At 33.7% G+C, this 19,770-nt stretch overlaps 2 protein-coding genes and 1 non-coding gene across 3 annotated transcripts; all 3 read right to left on the bottom strand.

The window, feature by feature from the left end:
• Positions 1 to 1,200: 1,200 nt before the first annotated feature.
• LOC145597474 (protein KINESIN LIGHT CHAIN-RELATED 3-like) lies at positions 1,201 to 4,597 on the bottom strand. The gene is made up of 3 exons (XM_081653654.1): positions 4,437 to 4,597; positions 2,120 to 4,122; positions 1,201 to 1,664 (listed from the first exon to the last, which is right to left on the bottom strand). Exons 2-3 carry the CDS (start codon positions 4,057 to 4,059, stop codon positions 1,454 to 1,456), a joined length of 2,151 nt encoding a protein of 716 aa, XP_081509780.1. The 5' UTR covers positions 4,060 to 4,122; positions 4,437 to 4,597; the 3' UTR covers positions 1,201 to 1,453.
• Positions 4,598 to 10,601: 6,004 nt separating this feature from the next.
• Positions 10,602 to 10,681, bottom strand: TRNAL-UAG (transfer RNA leucine (anticodon UAG)). Its single transcript has one exon. It is a non-coding gene; the product is annotated as a tRNA-Leu (tRNA).
• A 769-nt stretch (positions 10,682 to 11,450) lies between these two features.
• On the bottom strand, positions 11,451 to 18,020 carry LOC145597477 (serine/threonine/tyrosine-protein kinase HT1-like). The gene is made up of 3 exons (XM_081653658.1): positions 17,161 to 18,020; positions 14,142 to 14,597; positions 11,451 to 11,847 (listed from the first exon to the last, which is right to left on the bottom strand). The coding sequence occupies exons 1-3, from the start codon at positions 17,614 to 17,616 to the stop codon at positions 11,602 to 11,604; spliced, it is 1,158 nt and encodes a 385-aa protein (XP_081509784.1). The 5' UTR covers positions 17,617 to 18,020; the 3' UTR covers positions 11,451 to 11,601.
• Between the last annotated feature and the right edge of the window lie 1,750 nt (positions 18,021 to 19,770).

Below are 19,770 nucleotides of genomic sequence, written 5' to 3'. Positions count from 1 at the left end.
AGTTAAAAACACAGAAAATGTATGCGACTATTAATTCAAGACACACGTTGTAGAATGAATTTTTGTTTCGTAACAGTACAAAAATGCATTCAAAATTTGACTAGCAGGTCTATCAGTATCAGTATCTTCTCAGACTGTAACAGTGTACCCAAGGTCCAAGGAGAACATGCTCCCAATCATGAAACTAAGAACAGACTGTCAAAAGAGTATGTTACTCCGCATAATTCGGCTCTCAAGAGCCAGTAAATTTCAAAAATGGAGGGAAATTTGCTCAAAAAAGGGTATATGGTATATATCAGTATATGGGCATAAAATGGTGGGGAACTACTGATTTATCATCTGTAATTGGATACCCCATTTCCACAGTAAAAATTAGGCATCATTTCAAAATCAAATGTACAAAAAAATAAATAAATAACAATAACAATTGCTTTGGCGTGCAACAAGGCTTGCAGAATTTTAAGAATATGATGTTTGGACAAAATAAAAGATTATGCATTAAGTGAAGGCAACTGTCTGACAGCACAAGTTTGTCCAACTGCCAATATAATGGTTAACAGACCAGCCAGCAGTAGGCCCTAATGACAATGAAACTCTTACTACCATCTCATGCAAGAGAGGGTACTTGTTTGTCTTAGGAATTACAAGAACCTCGAGTAGGTCGAGCCTGAGTTACAAATCCAAACGAAAATAAATTCTTTCAAGATAGGATGATATTATGTGATCAACATAAACCTAGCTTGCTCACAAACTACTAAAGCTGACTCGGCTTGGCCCATGCAAGTCTTGAGACGAGCTCAAACTCAAGTCAGACACACTCGAGCCGAGCTTGACTAAGTTGAACTCGAGTTGCTTGTGAGTCACGAGCAATCTAGAATCATTATGACCCCAGACATACCTATCAATTCTATCTCACAACCACCATCATAAATGCAGCTGTATTCACTCCTCATACCAAATATCAGAATTGTTCTGTTTCTTTTCTCTATAAAACAAAATATATAAAAATCCCTATTCAAATAGAACAAAACTCAACTAGCAAGACAGCTAGTAGTAAGATAAGCCCGCCACCAAAAACCAGCTCCTACAACAGTAACATGGCTGCAGTTCTAGAAGTACGCTCATAGAGCATAAAAGTATTCACATTAATTCGAATCGTTACAGTATGACATGAAGATTTCAAGAACATATACATACAAATTGCTTGTGTATCACTTCTTTAAGCAAGAAAAGATTCAAAGGTACAAAAGGACTGCCATTTATACAAAGTATGATATCAGCATCTAATAGAGAAGATCAACAGCTTTAGACAAATAAGAATGATTTAAGAATCAATATCACAACAAGATCTACTAAGCATTTTATTTTTAAAACCCTCCAAAATAAGAATCTAATCATTTCAATACCACCTTTTTCTTTACTCTTTTACTTTCTTATAAATAAATCCTATACTTCATACCTTAATACCATTATCATTAATTTGTTGAGGGTTTGCATCAAGAAGATTTTCCAGAGATCTAGCTTTTCGGTTGCGAACTTTGCCAGCTTCTTTTAGCAGTTCAGCCAACCTCCTCTTTTCATCATCCACATCAGGATTTGCTGTTCCCAACTTCTCCTCTCTCATTCCAACTACATATTCTAATATTTCTATGGCCTCATCCAACCTGTAACACATCAAAGAAGAAATTTGGCAATCAACTATGGGATTTTCTATGGGGTGCCCATGAGCATACAACAACAATAAATCAATTAAGATCAAATACTTTATTGACGGAAATGTAACTATAAAATATTATACGTAGGAAAAGAATCTTTCCACAACCATCGTACCTAAGATTTAAAATCTCCTCTAGTCCAATGATTAAATCATATATTACCGATTGTTTCTTTAATTCTAGTGGCAAAGCCGCCAGAAATAAATATTAAAATTATATCTATAACTTAAATACACCTATTACTAACACTATCTGCTGAACAAAAATTTGGAGTAAATTTCAGAGGCAATGTGCACATCACAAGGGCACAGAATTCATAAGGCAAAAGCTTTGCAAAATAGACATAAAGTTTGAATTATAAGGGTTAGGAAAAATAAGAAACATGGGTGGAAAGCATATCATACCTGCCAATTGCATCATAAGTCCCTGCAAGATTACTGTATACACCAAGAGTATCAGGATGGTATGGACCATATTCTTGCTCCAGAATACTCCTGGCTTCTTCGAATAATTCTGCTGCCTCATTAATGGCATACCGTTGGACACAAGTGAGCCCCATTTGATTAAGAGCTATTCCGAAAAAGGCAGACTTCTTTTCTCCACTAGCACGGAGCTTAGTAACAGCACTCTTGAAAGAATTGTAAGATTCAGTATATTTCCCAAGCATGTAGTACATGACTCCCATTTGTGCTTCAATCCCTGCAACAGTGCTTTGTTGTCCAGGGGAATCACCATATATTTTCAGAGCCTTTTGGAGCAGCTTAATAGCTTGATCAAGCTCATTCATTGACTCATAAATGGCAGAAACGTCAGTGAACCCACTTGCAATTTCCTCCTGAGGGATTCCAGGAATAGGTTTGCTATAGATGCGTAAAGCATTTTCACAATATGACTTGGACTCTCTAAGCTTACCAGTCTTATTATACAAATCAGCCAGGCGAACAAATACTGAAGCGATTGAAGGATGGTTCTCTCCTTTAGTTGCCTTGAAACTTGTTAAGGCTTTCTCGTAGGCAAAAATTGCTTCATCATATCGAGAGAGAGACAAGTATGTATCTCCAATGCTGCAATCAACAGACGCCACCTCTTTTTCTTGACCGTTGGCTACCATTGCCATACTAGCTAATACTAAGTGCTCCAAAGCTTTTTCATGGTCACCTTTTGTTTCGCAGATTAAACCCATAAGCCTTCTATCTGCCGCCTCTTCAAGGGAAGCCGGTGAACCACTCTCTCTATGAATATCAAGTGCCATCTGACAAAGCTTCTCAGCCTCATCAAATTGCATTGCTTGAACATGGGCTTCGGCCAAATACCTGCATGTTTCACCAACTCGAGGGTCATTTTCACCAAGGACTTGTCTTTGAATTTCCAGCCCTTTAGTATAGCATGATATTGAATTCTCAAGTTGTCCAAGCATTGCATAAGTGTCCCCAAGTTGCATATTCCCCGCAAATTTAGCAAGTGCATGATTGTCACCATCCTCAATAGAGGGTATCTCAATGGATTGCTGAAGAACTGGAACTGCTTCATCATAATGGCCAAGGCTACAATTTACTGCTGCTACAACATGTAAAGACATGACCAGGTCTAAACTTGGTTTCCCATCAGCACATATTTCAAATGATTTTGAGGCTCGAAGTGCGAAATCAAGAGCCTTGTGGAGATTATCCCCCGAAGAGATCAAATCCCTGGCTTGCTTTAGCAAAAAGGGTCCAAGATCTGGGTTATCCAAGGCAGAATCAGATCCTGCAAGTGGGAAATTCCTCTGCTTCTTAGGAGGGGTTGCCTTTTTCTTCACTATTTTCCCATTCTGTTTCTCAGTTTTCTTCTCTGGACTAGGTTTTATACATTCCTCAGGTTCCAGCTGCACAATAGAAGCCTTCTTAGAATTCCCTGAAGATGCAGATTTTGCACTAGACGATCGAGTCTTTTCCACCAAACCCGAATACTCACCACCAGAACCATCCTCTCCCTTATCAGACTCACCATGAATTTCTTCCTCCGCTACTTCCTCTTCCATGATCTCCACTTCCCTCATTCCTCCACCCACAAGATGTCTCAACTCCGAATCAATTCGAGACTCGTTATCATCCTCGGTCATAAAACTACGCCTCGAAGGCGACTGATCTGAACTCTGCATATCACACACATTATCATAAAGTTGCTCAATTGAGGTGTCAACACCTCCCTCCATTTGACCTTCTTCCTCCTCAACACTCCTAGGACTATGAGGGCTCAATGTACTCTTTGGAGACCTCATGTTCTGAACAGAAGTTTCCTTACTGGGTGTCACATTTACTTCTAACCCATCTTCATTTAATCCCTCCACAACAACCCCAGGCATCTTTACACCCTCAAAACTTAAATTTTTAACTGCAAACTTTCTTAAATTGGAAAGTTATTCAATCTGCAATTTCCATAAAAATCAAAAATTACCCAACAAAAAACACATGAACTACTTCCAGTAACAATCAATTTCATGCCAAAAATATAACTACACATTCACAAACAGATCCAAGAAAAAAATGTGGTTCAGACATTAACACAAACACCTTACATGCTAAGTTACTAACAAGTAAAATCGTACTATCACCTTCTAAAACAAGACATACCCAGATCTATAATTGACCCAGAAACGCAAATTCTTGTATTAGATGGTCTAACAGTCAAAATCAAGTATAATTAAGCAAACATACAATAAAAAAAATAGGTATAACATACCTTATAAATCGACCATTGGGAGAATGTGAATGTGAAAATGCGTGGAAAATGAAGCGTTTTTTTGGGAAGAATAGTTTAAAGAAAAGTTAGAGAAATGAGACAATTATATAGTAGGGAGGAGAGAGAAACAGAGAGAAACAGAGAGAAAAAGAAGAAAATGGGAAATACAGAAGAAGAAAAAAAACTGTAATTTTTATAGAAATAACGGAAGAAGACAGAGTGAGAGGATATAGGAAGGGTAAAATGGGAAAAAAGGAAGAAGAGAAGGTGGAATGTCAGAGGAGAGAGAAGTGGACTTCTCCCCTAACCCCACTCACTCGTCGATTAATCGCTTATCACCTCTCCCTGTCTTTGCAACCGCCGCTACGTATGCTGTTTTTATCTGCATTTTTTTCTTTATAATGCCGATTTTTCGGGTGTTTAGTTCAGTTTAGTTTAGTTCAGCTCTAATTAGTTCAGTCTGATTTAACTCTAATCAATTTAGTTCTTTTTAGCTTAACTCAATAAATGTGAATAGATCCTAAATCTTAAAGATTATGGAGTAAAAGTTTATATTTTATCAAATACAGAGTAACTGCATAAGTGAAAAGGAGGTATCTGGCCCATTACCTCTCCTCCTACTTTCAAGCGAATATGTGGATTCTAGATATTAAACCCAGAAACAAGTAAGGTTTGAATGTAGGTCAAGATCTTTTTCCTTGAATGTACACTTGACTATGTGAGGATTTATTTGTAGTATATCTTGAATGTCAAATCGTTTTAATCACTTGATTTTTACTAATATAAATTTATTATAAATGTTTATCAAACTTAGAAAGCTCTTATTAGTGTATACTACCAAAACTAGTACTTCGTATTTTAATATTTTTGTTTAGTCTTACATACCCTAGGTGCATGATTAGATTTTAGATCTACAAAACATGTTATTAGTTTAATTTAAAAATAAAAAAAATACAACCTCAAAACACACTTTATAGAATTATGGTAAAAAATTATCATATTGTAATTACGAGTATTATATTATGGTAAGATGAATTTAACACCTAATTAGAGTATAATAAATCAAATACGAAGTAACATTGTAAGAAAAATAAAATATTAGGAAACATTTCTCAGGACAAGAAGACGCGTTAATTAAATAATTGGGGTGGTAAATAGAAGCCCACTCCATTGCCTGGAATTACTAGGGAAGACTTGACCAACTACTCCAAGACTCTTTCAGTCAATCTGTAATTGTACAATAGTCATAAAGACCGATCGAGGTGGCAAGAGTTGCAACCGGCAAAGTAGTAGATATTGTTTGAAGTTGATCAGTGTTAGGTGAACATAATTTGGAGCGGATATGCACTATTATACTGCCAAAAATTCAGTTTTATAATATCTGTATCAACGCAATAATATAAGTTCAACACATGTAATATGACTAATAATCTACTACATACTTGATAATAGATCTCTAAATTGTATCTCTTTTACTCTATTCTACTTCAATTCATATAATATACGTGTGCTTATGTGTTACAATAATGTTTCATTAGATTGCTTAAGATGGATATACAGAAAGAATGAGTCATTATGATACATATAATACAACATATATAGATAGTACTACGTATGTATCTAATCATCATTAGTTAATAATTAATCAACCCTTTTAGTGCTCCACTTTAGTACCTCTTGATAATAATGGTTTACCTAAAGGAGATAATTAATTCATCAGTTTATTTCTATTTTTGGTGAATAAAATGATTTTGAGTGAATGTTATGGATCGATCTTATTATAACTTTATTTGAGTTCACACTAAGGGTCGCACTCGAAGAAAGCTCACTTTCATCATCCTTAATCTTGAATTCTAAGCCGTTGGTGTCAAAACTCATAGAGATCATAAGTTTTACCATACTACCAAAATCAAACCTATGAAATGATAAATACGAGGGGCCATGCATATCTATCCATTATTTTCTCCATCAAACAAAAATAACCATTGTCTATGATTTAAGTAAAAGTATTGGGTAAGTCAAACTCACTATACATAAGAGGAGAGGTGAGTTTTCATTAATATAATAATTCCAAAAACTAGCCAACTTCTATTGTCATTAGTAGTCACACAACCTCTATACATTACTACATTAGTACTCCGTATCCGTGGTTCATAATACTATATTTTCATGTTCATACACCTTTTTTTTTTTAAAAAAAAAATATGTCCTCCGATCCCTTTGCCCTCCAAACTTCAATCAATTTTAAATAAGACGACTCACTCACTTTTAGTCTACACCTCCCGCCTTTCCCAATTTTAGTCTACATCTCCTCACCTTTCCGGCTTTCCCAGAAGCAAGTGCAATAAACCTATAGGAAACAATTTGGGAGAAAAGCCATTTAATCAGTCAAGCAAGTTCAACTTAATTAAATTAAATCGCAACCTTCATATTACATTTCAACTTAATTTGAAACTTCCATCTATATAAAGGAAATAAACCACAGTACTATTACTAAATTAAAGTATAGCCAAATAGGCTATATATATACATATGATGCTTAAAAAAATTATGTTTGTGCATTACTAGGAATTCACAAACGTCTTGCGATCGATCTATTCTCGGAGTTAATTACATGTTTCATATTTTTTCATAATACTACATTTGAATTATCCTTCTAGCTAGAATAAAATAAATGCATACGTAATTTTTTCACGATTGTATTACATACGTTTGGTAATGTCATGAATATGGGATGCATGCATTCATTGAAAGTTGAAACGTTATTTTTGCACATGAAGCAATTAGTTGTATGCACACATCACACGTTACATATGTTAGCTCCTTTAACTCCTAAATATGCTAGCTTGTAGCTTGTTTGATGACTTCATTAATTAAGGAAATAATGAGGAGTGCATGTTTTATACTGTTTCCTACATGCAATGATATATATATTTAATCAACATGTAAAATTATTTAATTAATTAACTCGTGATGTTTAAGAATTTGCATTGGCCTCAATTGACCGTATACTACCACGAGTACTATGACATTGAACGAATTTGGTATCCTACGAACATACTCGTATATTACTTGTATAAGAGTATGACAAAATAATTAAATAAATGGTCCATTATTGATAGATAGCTACTTCAATTCATAGTTGTTTCTAATTAAATAAATGGTCCATTGATAGCTACTTCAATTCGTATGTAGTTGTTTCTTACCAAATTATTAATCGTTCAATTAGAGAAGATATAGTTTGGATCCAAAATCATGGTGAGACACTAAGACATATATAAGTTATTAGACATTTCATATGAGTTTATGTACATTTTATACTAGTATAAGTTTTTAGTTTAAATTTTCTTACAAGTTACTGGACACATATAGTAGTATATAACATATATACATTAATTTGCGATCTTGCAATAATCTTTCAATTCGGTTATTCAGTATAATAATTACGCTAATCCTATTTTTCAAAGCTAATAAACTACCTTTGTTATGAATTTAATGCAGCATAAGCCATGAAAACTAACTCAAAATTATTTGACAAAGGAATACAAAAATTATATTATTATGGGAGCAAAATTAAAATTATATTGTGAGAATAAATTTTATGGGTCTCACACTAATACACTACTAATAGTAGTTGTACTCTGTATTAAGTATGCATGGGACAGTACACTTTGGACCACATAATTAGTTAATATGCTTAATTATTAATTTATTATTGACTTTTTTTTTTTTTTTTTTTTTTTTGAGGACAAATTTATTATTGACTTTATTATAAGTCATTTCATTTATTTATTTTTTATTATTCTATTTGTATATGCTCGCAGTCTCGTACTATCTACGGTAATAACAGAATATATGCACTGTCAATTTGTCAATTACCTGGAAATAATATAAATAGCTATTGTTGGCCTGTTCGGTATAAAATTGGATTTGAATGATTAATTCAAGAGGATTAGAGATTTATATTGTGCTTAAGGTGGACTGTCCTTTTGCGCCGTAGCTTAAGCTGTCATTATTCAACTACCTTTAATTAATTTATTGTATCATTGTATGATATCTTAATTAGTTAAGGATGATAATAAAATAAAGCTCAATTATATATATGTACGAAGAAGTATATTCATGATATATGTGAAGTATATATTTTTTTTAAAAAGGTAAGATTTGTACCTTCAAATGACAATTAACATATGTAAGCCAGCTAATATATGTATAAATTTACTCATAAGCATATGGGAGTTTTTGGGATCCTATGTGATGATCGATTACTATGTTCACCAACTTCTTATTATATATCCATTACGGATAGTTTTTTTTTTTTTTTTTTTTTTTTTTTTTTTTTTGGTTTTATTGAGGTATCGATTGTTCCTAAACAAATTTAATCAGGTGTTGCAAGTCTTGCAACATGTAGTGAGTCAATTGTCACTCTTCATCTCTGGTTGTTTTATTCCATGTCATCCATGCATTCAAGTTATAAAATAAAACATACGTAGTATTTTTACTACATTTGATATAATAATTTCAAAATACTAACATTAATATATTTATATATCTTAACTAATAATCCACAAAATTTTGGATTTTGTTTTAATTGCAAAGGTGACACTCTTCTAGGAATTTCAGTATAAATGCATATACAGGTACATACAGCTTTGAAGACACTCTTATACTCTTATGGCAATAAAGAAAAGAAAAGATAAAATCATCCTTTATGATATGATTGATAAATAGACCGGATATTAATTAATGATAATATGGATCGGAGTACTGTATGAGTTATTGATTTTGTAGAAAGGTGGTCAATTTATCAAATCTATGTGTCGGTTAGGGTGAATTACAAGCAAATTAAAGGAGCATAACAGTACTTATACTTGAAATAGGCCAACATACAAGTATAGAACAACTCCAATTAGATCGTCGTGTTACTTATTATTATGTAATTTCAACTAGTAACGTGATAACTTTTTTTTTTTATTATTTAAATGTAGATAAGAGTAAATATGGAATTGATTGATGAAGCATAGTGTCTTATTAGCGCTATAATTTTTAACATCTATTGATAAAGTTTATGGCCTTAATATCGACACTCTGTTTTTAAAATCCTGAACCTGCTTGTTAGAGGTGGCAACGAACCGACAAATATACATTAATGTAGCTGAAGGAAAATTAGATGAGCAACAATAATATATTCCAAGCTACAAATGAAGATACGGCACACGTAGAAAGATGTCAACTACTCAAAGATTGTAAATTAGCGTAATGATTCCTTAATTTGTCGTGGGTTAAGCAGACAAAAATCTAATCAATACCAAACTCTATATTTGCTGTGATAAGTTACAGAAGTAGGCAGTCAATTCGTTCATCATTTGCTTGACTAGTTAAGAAATTAGGACTCCAAAATTCAGGCTAATCATTTGGTCAAATCCAAGTTTCTCATAGAAGAATACTTGTATTAGGTAGTAAAAGACTAATAGTGCTATAATTTGCTACTGATCAAGGAGTCATCATCATTGTTCTTTCAAGTACTTGATAAAGTTTATGTAACTTTAGGGTTATTAGCCAAAGGTTACCAATTTTATAATTACATTCTTAAATTTTTTTGTAAACGAGTTTTGTTGTTAAAATATGATTCATAATTTATGTTAACAGGACAAATAATTTCTAAATAATTTAAGTTACAGATAACCTATTAGTTAAAAAAATACTACTCGTAGTATTTCAACACAACAAATAAAACCTATTCTCCGTACTTGTGTGTAGCTCCTATTGGCCCATGAGATTTATTTTTTATACCATTGAATTTGAGATAGGGAGTGGCGTTACTATTCACCAAGTCAAGTTGTGCACATAAAAATTGAGAACTAATGGTTTAATTCAGAGTTCAATAATAATACAAGGTCATAATAATGAGGAATAACTTAAGTGGTTATAGTTTTCCTTTCGATTCCGATCAATCTTGGGATCGTTCTCATTACTCGTCCTTCAGTCTCTCTAAACAAACACACACACAAAGTCTCATTATTTTGCACAAAAAGGGCTGCTAATTGTTTTGGTCTAGTTGAGAAATTTTGGGCTTTGAAGATGGAAGTTAGGTGAGAAAGTTTGGGCCAACATACAAGTCCTTTCAGCAGGCCCAATATAAAATGCTTAGAAAAATAAAAAAATTGACGGCTGTGGGATTTGAACCCACGCCCTTTCGGACCAGAGCCTAAATCTGGCGCCTTAGACCACTCGGCCAAACCGTCTTATTGATGACAAATTGGCTATAAATTACAATATACTTCCTCCGTTTTCTTTTACTTGCAACACAACCTTGTGGCACGTGTTTTGAGGTCGGGTTTATGTAATGTAAATGGACAAATTTTTCACTATAATTTTTACAAATGATACTTAACCCTATTTTAATTTTCGGGTAAAAATTATATTGATAAAATCGCTAGTTTACCCTCACTAATCATCTCCTAAAACTGTGTGTTTAAAAGGTGTGTTGCAAGTAAAAGAAAACGGAGGAAGTATATCTTAACTAAGTTATCCAAAAGGTGAAAATACAATCAAATACTCGTACTACATATATGGTTCTTTCAACAAATACTTGTATATGATTAATTGATTAAGAGTTTAGAATATGGTTTCATGGTAAGCATAACTTTCATTAGTTGGGAAACGTGATTAACTGGAACATATCAATTAAGATATTCGTAACGTTTGGCCAGATATCGTGTGGATTAATTTTATTTTATATATAACATATCTCGTAAATTATGATTTTTTCATTGATATACGAAGAGCAAATACGGAGTATTAAAATTTCACCTATATTCTCAACTTAAAACCTTTTTTTTTAAAACCTGTATGTAATGAATCACTAAAAAGCTAACTTTTCACTCGTATATATATGATGGATTGCCGTAAAAATATGTCAATAAACTTAATAAAAACTTAAGTATAAAATGATGGGATTAAGGGGGTAGATTTTGAGAGGTGATTAGGTAAAATTTTGGGACAGAGCCATTTTGGCCCTTAATAGATAAATTAGATACAGCATACAGTACAGCACATATTCAGTGACAAACATGAATCATCTGGGATGATCTACTAGAATATTATACAACTCTATCCATATATATATGTAACTATATTCACGGTTTCAAAAGAGATTATACCCTTAATCACTTAGCGAAACAGGCTTACGAGAATTAATACATGTAGGTAAGCAGCGCAATAATTTCCCATTATTGGGTTTACATGATAAAAAGAATCCAGGATCGCGATTAAAGGACTTCAAAAACCTCTCCAAAATCGCGACAATCTCATCAAACTGTGGCCGTTTATAAGGTTTGCTTGACCAGCATCGCTTCATAAGGCGACTCAATGCTGTTGGGCACTCTGCAGGTATTGGAGGCCTTGCTTTCTGCAAGATTCAACCAAGTATATATGTCACATAAATTTTCAGTCAAAAGATGATGCAGTCTGTTGCAGAGGTCAATAAATATTCATGACTCTTCCTAAACTAAAAATTACTAGTACAAATTAGGAAATATCAGGGGAAAATTACTTTCATACATGAAAACGGGAAGTCGATTTAGCCTCCATTACCTAATTATAACTCAAGTAGTATAAACTCTCCTACCCTTCAAACCAATTCCGTGTTACACCTTTTGAGTTACGTTCCCACTCTTTCAAACATGAAGAGCTAATTTTGATAACTGTAGTACATCACTTCAAGCAAAAGATAATACAATTGGACTTTTCCAAACAAGAAAAGACGTCAAGATTAAACATATAGATCAGTCAAAATTCGGGTTAGTCATTCTAAATTTCGGGTTTGAAGTGTTTCACTGTCTTATCATGTAGGGTTCTAGGTTTACACGCTCAAAAGAGCATAAGGACACAATATTTGGCTGTCTATAGCATAGTCAAAATAGTTGTTCAAACCTTAAAGGCACATCCACACCCATAAGTTTATCAACCCATACACAGGAATGCAGAAATATCTTCATTAAATCGCATTCATGAAGCGTAACAGCATAGTTACAGACTTCCAACGGACAAGATCAAAGGTTTCTATATTAGTATTAAATGGCTACTTATATAAACTAAGAGAACAAAAAATGATAATGCGGATTAAGTATATCCCACAAATGGCACAACAAATGGGGTCCCACAAAAGGAATGGCTGAAACTAAGAGATGGAAAATCCTTCAATAATTGTAAACACATGTGAAGTTTGGACAAGTTTCTCTTTAATTTAGCATTCATGCAGAAGCAAAAATCGACAGCATTTGCTCACATACAAATAACAAAAGCAGATTTCTGCCAAAAGCATATGTCTTACCCTACTGCCTTTAATGAACCTAGATTTCTAGCGCCAAATCAAAAATTTTCTGTTGAAATCTAACATGCTATCTTCAGTGGCAACGCACAAGTTAAACACACAGCATTTGAAATCCAACATTTATTTTAACATGATTGTTGTTCAATATCAGAGCACCACCTATCAAGGCGGAAGCTGCTGAGCTGCAGGTTCGACCCTTGGTAAAATCTCTATTCTGAGAGGTGTGTTCGTAACATATGTAACACTTGCTTTTACTTGCCCTACAGCCAACATGGTTTATAGAGGTCTATCAGACTTATTAACTTGATATTTCTCGTCTTAAAGTATTATATTACGTATTTCAAAAACAAAATGGCTTTCCTTCTCTTTCGATTGAAGTCATTGGTGATTAGTATTACTTAAGATGCTAATCCTAAGAAAAGATAATCCAAACAACAAAATGTATACTCCCTTGCGTAGGGAAAAGGCATCCTCCAATTTCTCAGCTAATAACAAATTTGACACCCCGACATGGATATAGACACTTGGAACTTCATTTGATACAAAATATTGTGAAATATATGTAAAACAGCCAAAAAGGGAGGTTTGCCTGGCATGACTATGCGAATCCGAGTAAATGACTGAGAGTTGCACCTAGTTAGACATATGAATTATTAAGTCCTGCATGATTAATAAAAGGCCCCTACTACCCTTCACTCGACGATGTTATTATGGGACCATAACCCAGTAATCGATTATTTTGCAGACATTATTTAGGACCAAGAACCAGTAGTTGATGTTGTTTACACAAGAAATTACTTTCTGAATCTTTACCCCACCAATTACACTCTATGTGAAAAGGAACAAAGCTATTCAACAATGTGAAATATAATGGTAATCTAACCCCACAAAGATCTGCCCATTTATTACACAAGATCACTGTCTCAGATTCCATTACTGTGGAAGGTGCATTCTGAGCTAGGTGAAAACAATTAAACATCAAGGCATCCAAGAACAGCAGAATCATGTGGCAGCACAGGTCACAACTTCAGCAACATAGACTTTAGACTCTTAAAGAAAGACATTACCCAACTCACAGACCAGCTAGACCTGTTGAACGGGACCTCAGGTCAGCTTTCTGCCAAGTCATTTAGATTCGGGTCATAACGTGGGTTACGGTTGGTTTTAGTTATGGATGGATCATAATACAGTGTTCCAAAACCCAAATTTGCATAGTAGATTTTGGTCAGTTGTCTAAGTCATAACTTTTGCAACTCTCAAAACAATTCAAGGCTTCAAGAGACACATATCCAGATCAGAGAAACAGCTAGATAATCGCAAAGAAAGAGTGAAATATTGAAGTAATTATAGTTGAAAAATGTAGTAAATACCTTCTGGCAAACAGCAAAAGCAGCCTGTTCTGGAGTCATATCATCAAAGGGCGTCAATGCAGTCAAGATCTCCCACAAGACGATGCCAAAACTGTACACATCAACTTTCTTTGTATGGTGCTTTTCTCTTATCATCTCCGGAGCCATCCAGCGATAGGTACCAGTGAACCCTTTTGCACTGCCAGTTTGAGTCTCTAAGCAAGAGATACCAAAATCAGCTACTTTCACACACATATCATTTCCGAGAAGAAGATTTTCTGATTTCAAATCACGGTGAAGTATTCCCTGAGAATGAAGAAATTGCATTCCCCGAGCAATGTCAAGAGCCAACTTCAGAACTAGATCAAGAGGGACAGAATATGGCTGCTGCTGATGAAGATATTTTCTCAGTGATCCCCCAGCCATATACTCCGTGATGATACAGAATACAGGAGGTTTCTTACATGCAGCAAAAAACTGCAGGAAGTAGAATACAAACATTGATCAAAAACTTGCATATTTGAACAAATTGTTCTGATTTCTGATGTAGAATAGCATCTAAAATAGATGAGAACATGCTTTCCTTCCTAAAATTTGGCCTTACAAATTTAAAACAACAGTTCTGATAGCTGACTTCCTCAGATGTATTTGTTGCTGTTTTGGAAGGTTTCCTATTATTTGTTCAGCAAATTTCTTCATGCAAAACAACAATAAAATCCCATACACTTTAGATAGAGAACACTTTACATTGAATGGACCAAATGAGTAATTAAGCATTTCATTGCCTAATGCCTAGTATGTATATATTCTTGAATATAGTTTTAAAATACAATTCATCGGGTAAAAATCTTTTTAGGATGTTAGCAAAAGTAGAAACAGAACTATGTTCAAAAACAGTTAAACTTGAAAGTCAGAAAGATAAAACATTGTTCAATTTGACGAAAGAAGCTTAAGAGCAACTTAAACTAGTGTGAACAAATTAATTCATAATTTGAGGGTTCAAAGTTCAACCTTGCTTGTAGCAAAAAAAGGGTTTGTTCACAAACAGGCCAATAAGCAAAACCCATAAATGCCTAATAAAAGAAGAGAGAAATACAGCACGTTACAATTGCATCAGATAGACAAAGAGAAGCATCCACCTCAATTAGCAACCAAGCAAAGTGGTACCGGTACATTAAAACTCAATTGGACAAGTGTGTGGCAATTATTCACTTAAAACTGAAGCTACACTGACAAAGGAAGAATCATAAGGACACAATCGCGAATTTAATAGTGAATGCATCTTATACATTTTCTTGTCCCTGATTCTAGAGGAACCAGCAACCATGCACCATCCATCACTGGTAGGGAACCTCGAGATAATTAGAAGGGAGAAAAAGTCGATTTGGATGAATGTAGCATTAGAATCTTGCATACTCAAATTTATTAATTGAATAATTTTCCTGAAACAAACTATTTTTGGGTCTACATTGATTCATTTGAAAACAGGATCCCCCATTATGCGCGTCCCTTTGGCATTGCAAGAGCAAGACAAATAGAAAGCACTGCTTAGAATCTAAATTTTCCATCCATAATTCACTTTTCAACAGGATGACTAAAGAAAATGATTTTTGTCCCTACTTCCTAATCATAGAATGCTAAGTTTGTGCGTAGAAAGATCCAAATTTACTAACCTTAACACTATATTACTACTCCCAGAACCACAAAATCAACCATAATCTTCATAATAGCGACATTTCAACTCCAAATTCTAGTTATTAAGCCATTTATACCATGAAAGCCTTTACCAACTAAGTGGGTCAGTGGCAAATTTCTTTGCTATCCTAATACAAAATTAGAATCTAAAAGAACAACAGATGAAAATACACCGCAATTTTTATGTTAGATGTGGGCTAACTGATACGATGAATCCTTCCCAAAATCAACCATGTTTCGCAATCAATCAAGAGAGATGTCAAGTTCCATTCACTTTTTGCACTTTTTGCACTCTTGCACGTAGTACTCCAGAACAAGAAAACTTCAAAAGGTACTAGGAATTATGTGAAATTGATAGTTCCATCCAAAATTTCCTCAACACACACCTTATAGAACTATAAGTCCTGTGATTTCCATTTGCTATCCTAAAATCAATAATAGAATGTCAACTTAAAATGTTTAAGCAGCAAGTTTGTCTAACTTGATGTTAATTTGCATTCACATTCTAAAATTCCTAGATCCGTTGCTGGTTATAAGGATAATAAATGGCTACAGGTTCCTATATACGAGTATTTCACTATTATAGACCCGAACCTTGAGTACAACCTACTTTACCAACAATATAACGATTTCTTTCACACACACATGAATGTACCTATTATACGGAAACTTGTACTTAGTTATCACTTCGTCCAACTAGATATAAGCATCATAGAGATAGTGTGATATGAGCTAATAACGTGATAACTAAAATCCAATCCTAACAATATTATTCCACACCATTTAACCACATACTAAAATTATTGCCCAAAAAAGCAAAAAAAAAAAGGAAAAAAAAAAAAAAAAAAAAAAAAAAAAAACCCAAATAATGGAAAGCAAGTTGTCACAAAATAAACAAGGTACTCCCAATCGTACTCAATCCAGATCCTCTATCTCGCTTTATGTCTGATCATCACCTTTTTTAAAATAAACAATCATTTTACGTCCGAGAAAATACACCTATCATCATTTTCACACAAATATAACATATAATAACAATAAACGGTCCTAATGTAGACAATATTCGATCCATATTCTCAAAAATCACACCATATAATTCATTTCACTCAAAAATTTTAACCAACTAAACTAACTCCATCTAGTAAAAAAATGGTTATAATGTAGACAGGATTCGATCCAAATTCTCAGACACCACACCATATAATTCATTTCACTCGAAAACTTTAACCAACTAAACTAACCCCGGCAAGTAATCAACACCCCCACATAAAAACAAATTGTACTAACGAGATTAACAACACCAAAAAATTCCAAAAAAAAAAAATAAAAACAAGAAAAAACTTACAGTGATAATATTGGGATGATTCAAGCCAAACAAAAGAGAAACTTCAGAAGCAAATTCTTGTTCAATCTTAGTAGCCAAATCAGGGTCTTCTTCAGGTTGACTAATAAGTTTAATAGCAACATCTTTTTGTTTATAAATACCTCTATAAATCCTACTATGTCTTCCAGATGCAAATTTATTTCCTATATATAATTGTGACATATCTGCACTCCATTTTTCTTCACCCCCTCCTTTTATTTCTGCTCCTGATGATACCAAATACTTTGACCATGATACTGCTCTTCTGTACTCCCCAAATGATATCTTCCTTTTCAGCTTGTTCTTCTTCCTTTTCCCGTCTGTTGACGACGGGGTTTCGTTTCCGTATCCGTATCCGTGTCCGTACCCGTCTCCGTTCTCGTTTTCCTCGTTATTACCCCTTGACGACATTTGTTTCAACCACCTCATATTCTTCATTGAGTATGAATTTGAGAAAAATCAATCAATAGTAAAAAAATAAAAAAAAAAATAAAACAAAACAAAATTTGTTTGGGAAAAATGGGATCCTACATTTCAAAGTGTTTTTTTTAGAGAAAGTGTGGATTATGGTGGAATATCTGATATTACTTCCTCCAGAAAAGAAGGATAAAAAGTTTCTAAAAAGAGAAATATTTTACTTTACAAAAAAAGGAGAAAAAAAAAGGGGGGTATTGTAATTGTAAATACGACGTCGTAAGAAAGGTAATTGGAATTGGTTATGGAGGAAGAAGGGAGAGAAGAAAAAAGAGGTTTAAAGTTAGGGTTTTGAGGAGAGAGAAAGAGGGGGAGTAATGGCGGTATGAAGTGAGAGAATATTAAAAATGGAAAATGGAAAATGGAAGGTGGAGTTAAGAGAGGGAGTGAGGGAGATGACTGGGAATGATAACGTGCGAAGATCCTGGCATGAGGGGACAAACTGGCCTTCTCTTCCTCCTCCGACTTTCTCTCTCCTTTTTTTTTTTTACCTTAATTGCCCTTTTCTAAAAGATACCTTTATAGACTTTACCGGTGTACGTTTCTTACCTCAAATTCTAGAAGTTTGACCTTTGAATCTCGTATACTTTGTAATGAGATTATAACCCTATTCTTTTGAGCTCTAAGCAGGACAGATTTTAGTAGAGTAAAAGTAGAATATAGCAAAATACTAATACCAGATTTGAGCAGAGTAGAGCATACCATAATAGTTCAAATAGACAGGACTTTTATGAGGATATGGGCTTATCTTATCTTATCTTACTTTTGCTTTTTAAGTGTCTAACTTGTAAATATTGAATAGCTAGGGTTTTGTTACTCTTCCACATGTTACATGACTTAATATCCATATGACCATATCCATCTGGTAATGGTATATGGATCATATGGTCATATGGGCCATTAAAAAAAAAAAAGGATCAATTAATGGATGTACAAGATGAATTGCATTTTTTATACCCGGAATGTTCTACCGTGTTTTATACACAATAATACAAGTTACAATGTTGTGACGTGTTAGAAGACTAAATCACTTTTAATTTGAGGATATATTTAGGGCCTGTTCACATTTACTTAATTTCAGTTCAGTTCAGTTCAGTTCAGCTCTTAATTTCCCTCTCACATAAAATATTCATTTCAGCTCAATTCAGTTCAGTTCAGTTCAATTCAATTCCAATTAGTTCAGTTCAGTTCAGTTCAGCTCCAATCAGTTCAGTTCAGCTCAGTTCAGTAAATATGAACAAACCTTTATTTTTTATAAATTTTGTGCGAATGAAGAACTAAGCTCTATAAAAGATAAAATATGTTCATCACCTACATTTGGATAAATCTAGCTAAACACGTTCATCGAACTATTTTAACAGTCACTTAATTAGCGTTACGTGCAGAGTAATACACTAATACCTACTATCTTCTCTCCCATTAAAGAAGCACAAAGTACTTCATAAATAAATTGTCAATAAGTTCTACGGGAGTACAAAATATGGAGAATCCATATTACAAATAAACTAGGGTTGATAGCCTATAACTTGTTTTAATTTTGACCTCATATTACAAGAAGACAAATAGTTAATTATGCATTTATTTACCAATTTATTGAATTAGTTGAATTTTGACCTCCTATTCTTTTAAAATTTTAAGAGTTTAAAACTGTTGACTATTACGATATTAGGCCCTGTTTTATTGAATTTTATGGATAAAATAGAACAGATTTCAGCAAAATAGAGTAGGTATCATCATAGCAGAATAAATTGGATTAACAGACTAGATTTAAACAAAGCAGAACAGAATAACTTTAAAGAATAGGATCTTACTCTTATTGCATATGAGATGACAATTTGGGAGAAATCTTACAATGCCAAATTAAGGGGTAAATGGGTAATAAGGAGATATCATAATTCATACGACTAATAAAAGTTTAGATGAAAGGGTTAAAAAAGTGGGGCCATAAATTGAAAGCAACAACAAAAGAGGTATCCGTGAAGTTGTCGGACAGAGCCGTATGGTATTTCCGTATACGGTCTTGGGCTCACTCTTTATTTTGTTTAAAATAAATTAATTCTGTTTTTATACTGAAAGTAGAGAAAAGCAAAAAAATTTCTTAAAGATGGCTGTAAAGTC

Source organism: Chenopodium album, chromosome 20, assembly GCF_948465745.1.
Source record: "Chenopodium album chromosome 20, dcCheAlbu1.1, whole genome shotgun sequence".
NCBI classification, from domain to species: Eukaryota; Viridiplantae; Streptophyta; class Magnoliopsida; order Caryophyllales; family Amaranthaceae; genus Chenopodium; species Chenopodium album.
Note: the sequence above shows the minus strand (reverse complement) of the source record. Positions and strands in the feature narration are given on the sequence as shown.

What these genes read in the sequence shown, in the direction of transcription:
- LOC145597474 (XM_081653654.1), bottom strand. Translation starts at nt 4,059, where the DNA reads ATGCCTGGGGTTGTTGTGGAGGGATTAAATGAAGATGGGTTAGAAGTA. An exon ending in ACTTATGATGCAATTGGCAG is followed by an intron (nt 1,665 to 2,119) that starts GTATGATATGCT and finishes GATGTGTTACAG; the next exon opens with GTTGGATGAGGCCATAGAAA.
- LOC145597477 (XM_081653658.1), bottom strand. Translation starts at nt 17,616, where the DNA reads ATGAAGAATATGAGGTGGTTGAAACAAATGTCGTCAAGGGGTAATAAC. An exon ending in ATCATCCCAATATTATCACT is followed by an intron (nt 14,598 to 17,160) that starts GTAAGTTTTTTC and finishes TACTTCCTGCAG; the next exon opens with TTTTTTGCTGCATGTAAGAA. An exon ending in CTTTTGCTGTTTGCCAGAAG is followed by an intron (nt 11,848 to 14,141) that starts GTATTTACTACA and finishes TGAATCTTGCAG; the next exon opens with AAAGCAAGGCCTCCAATACC.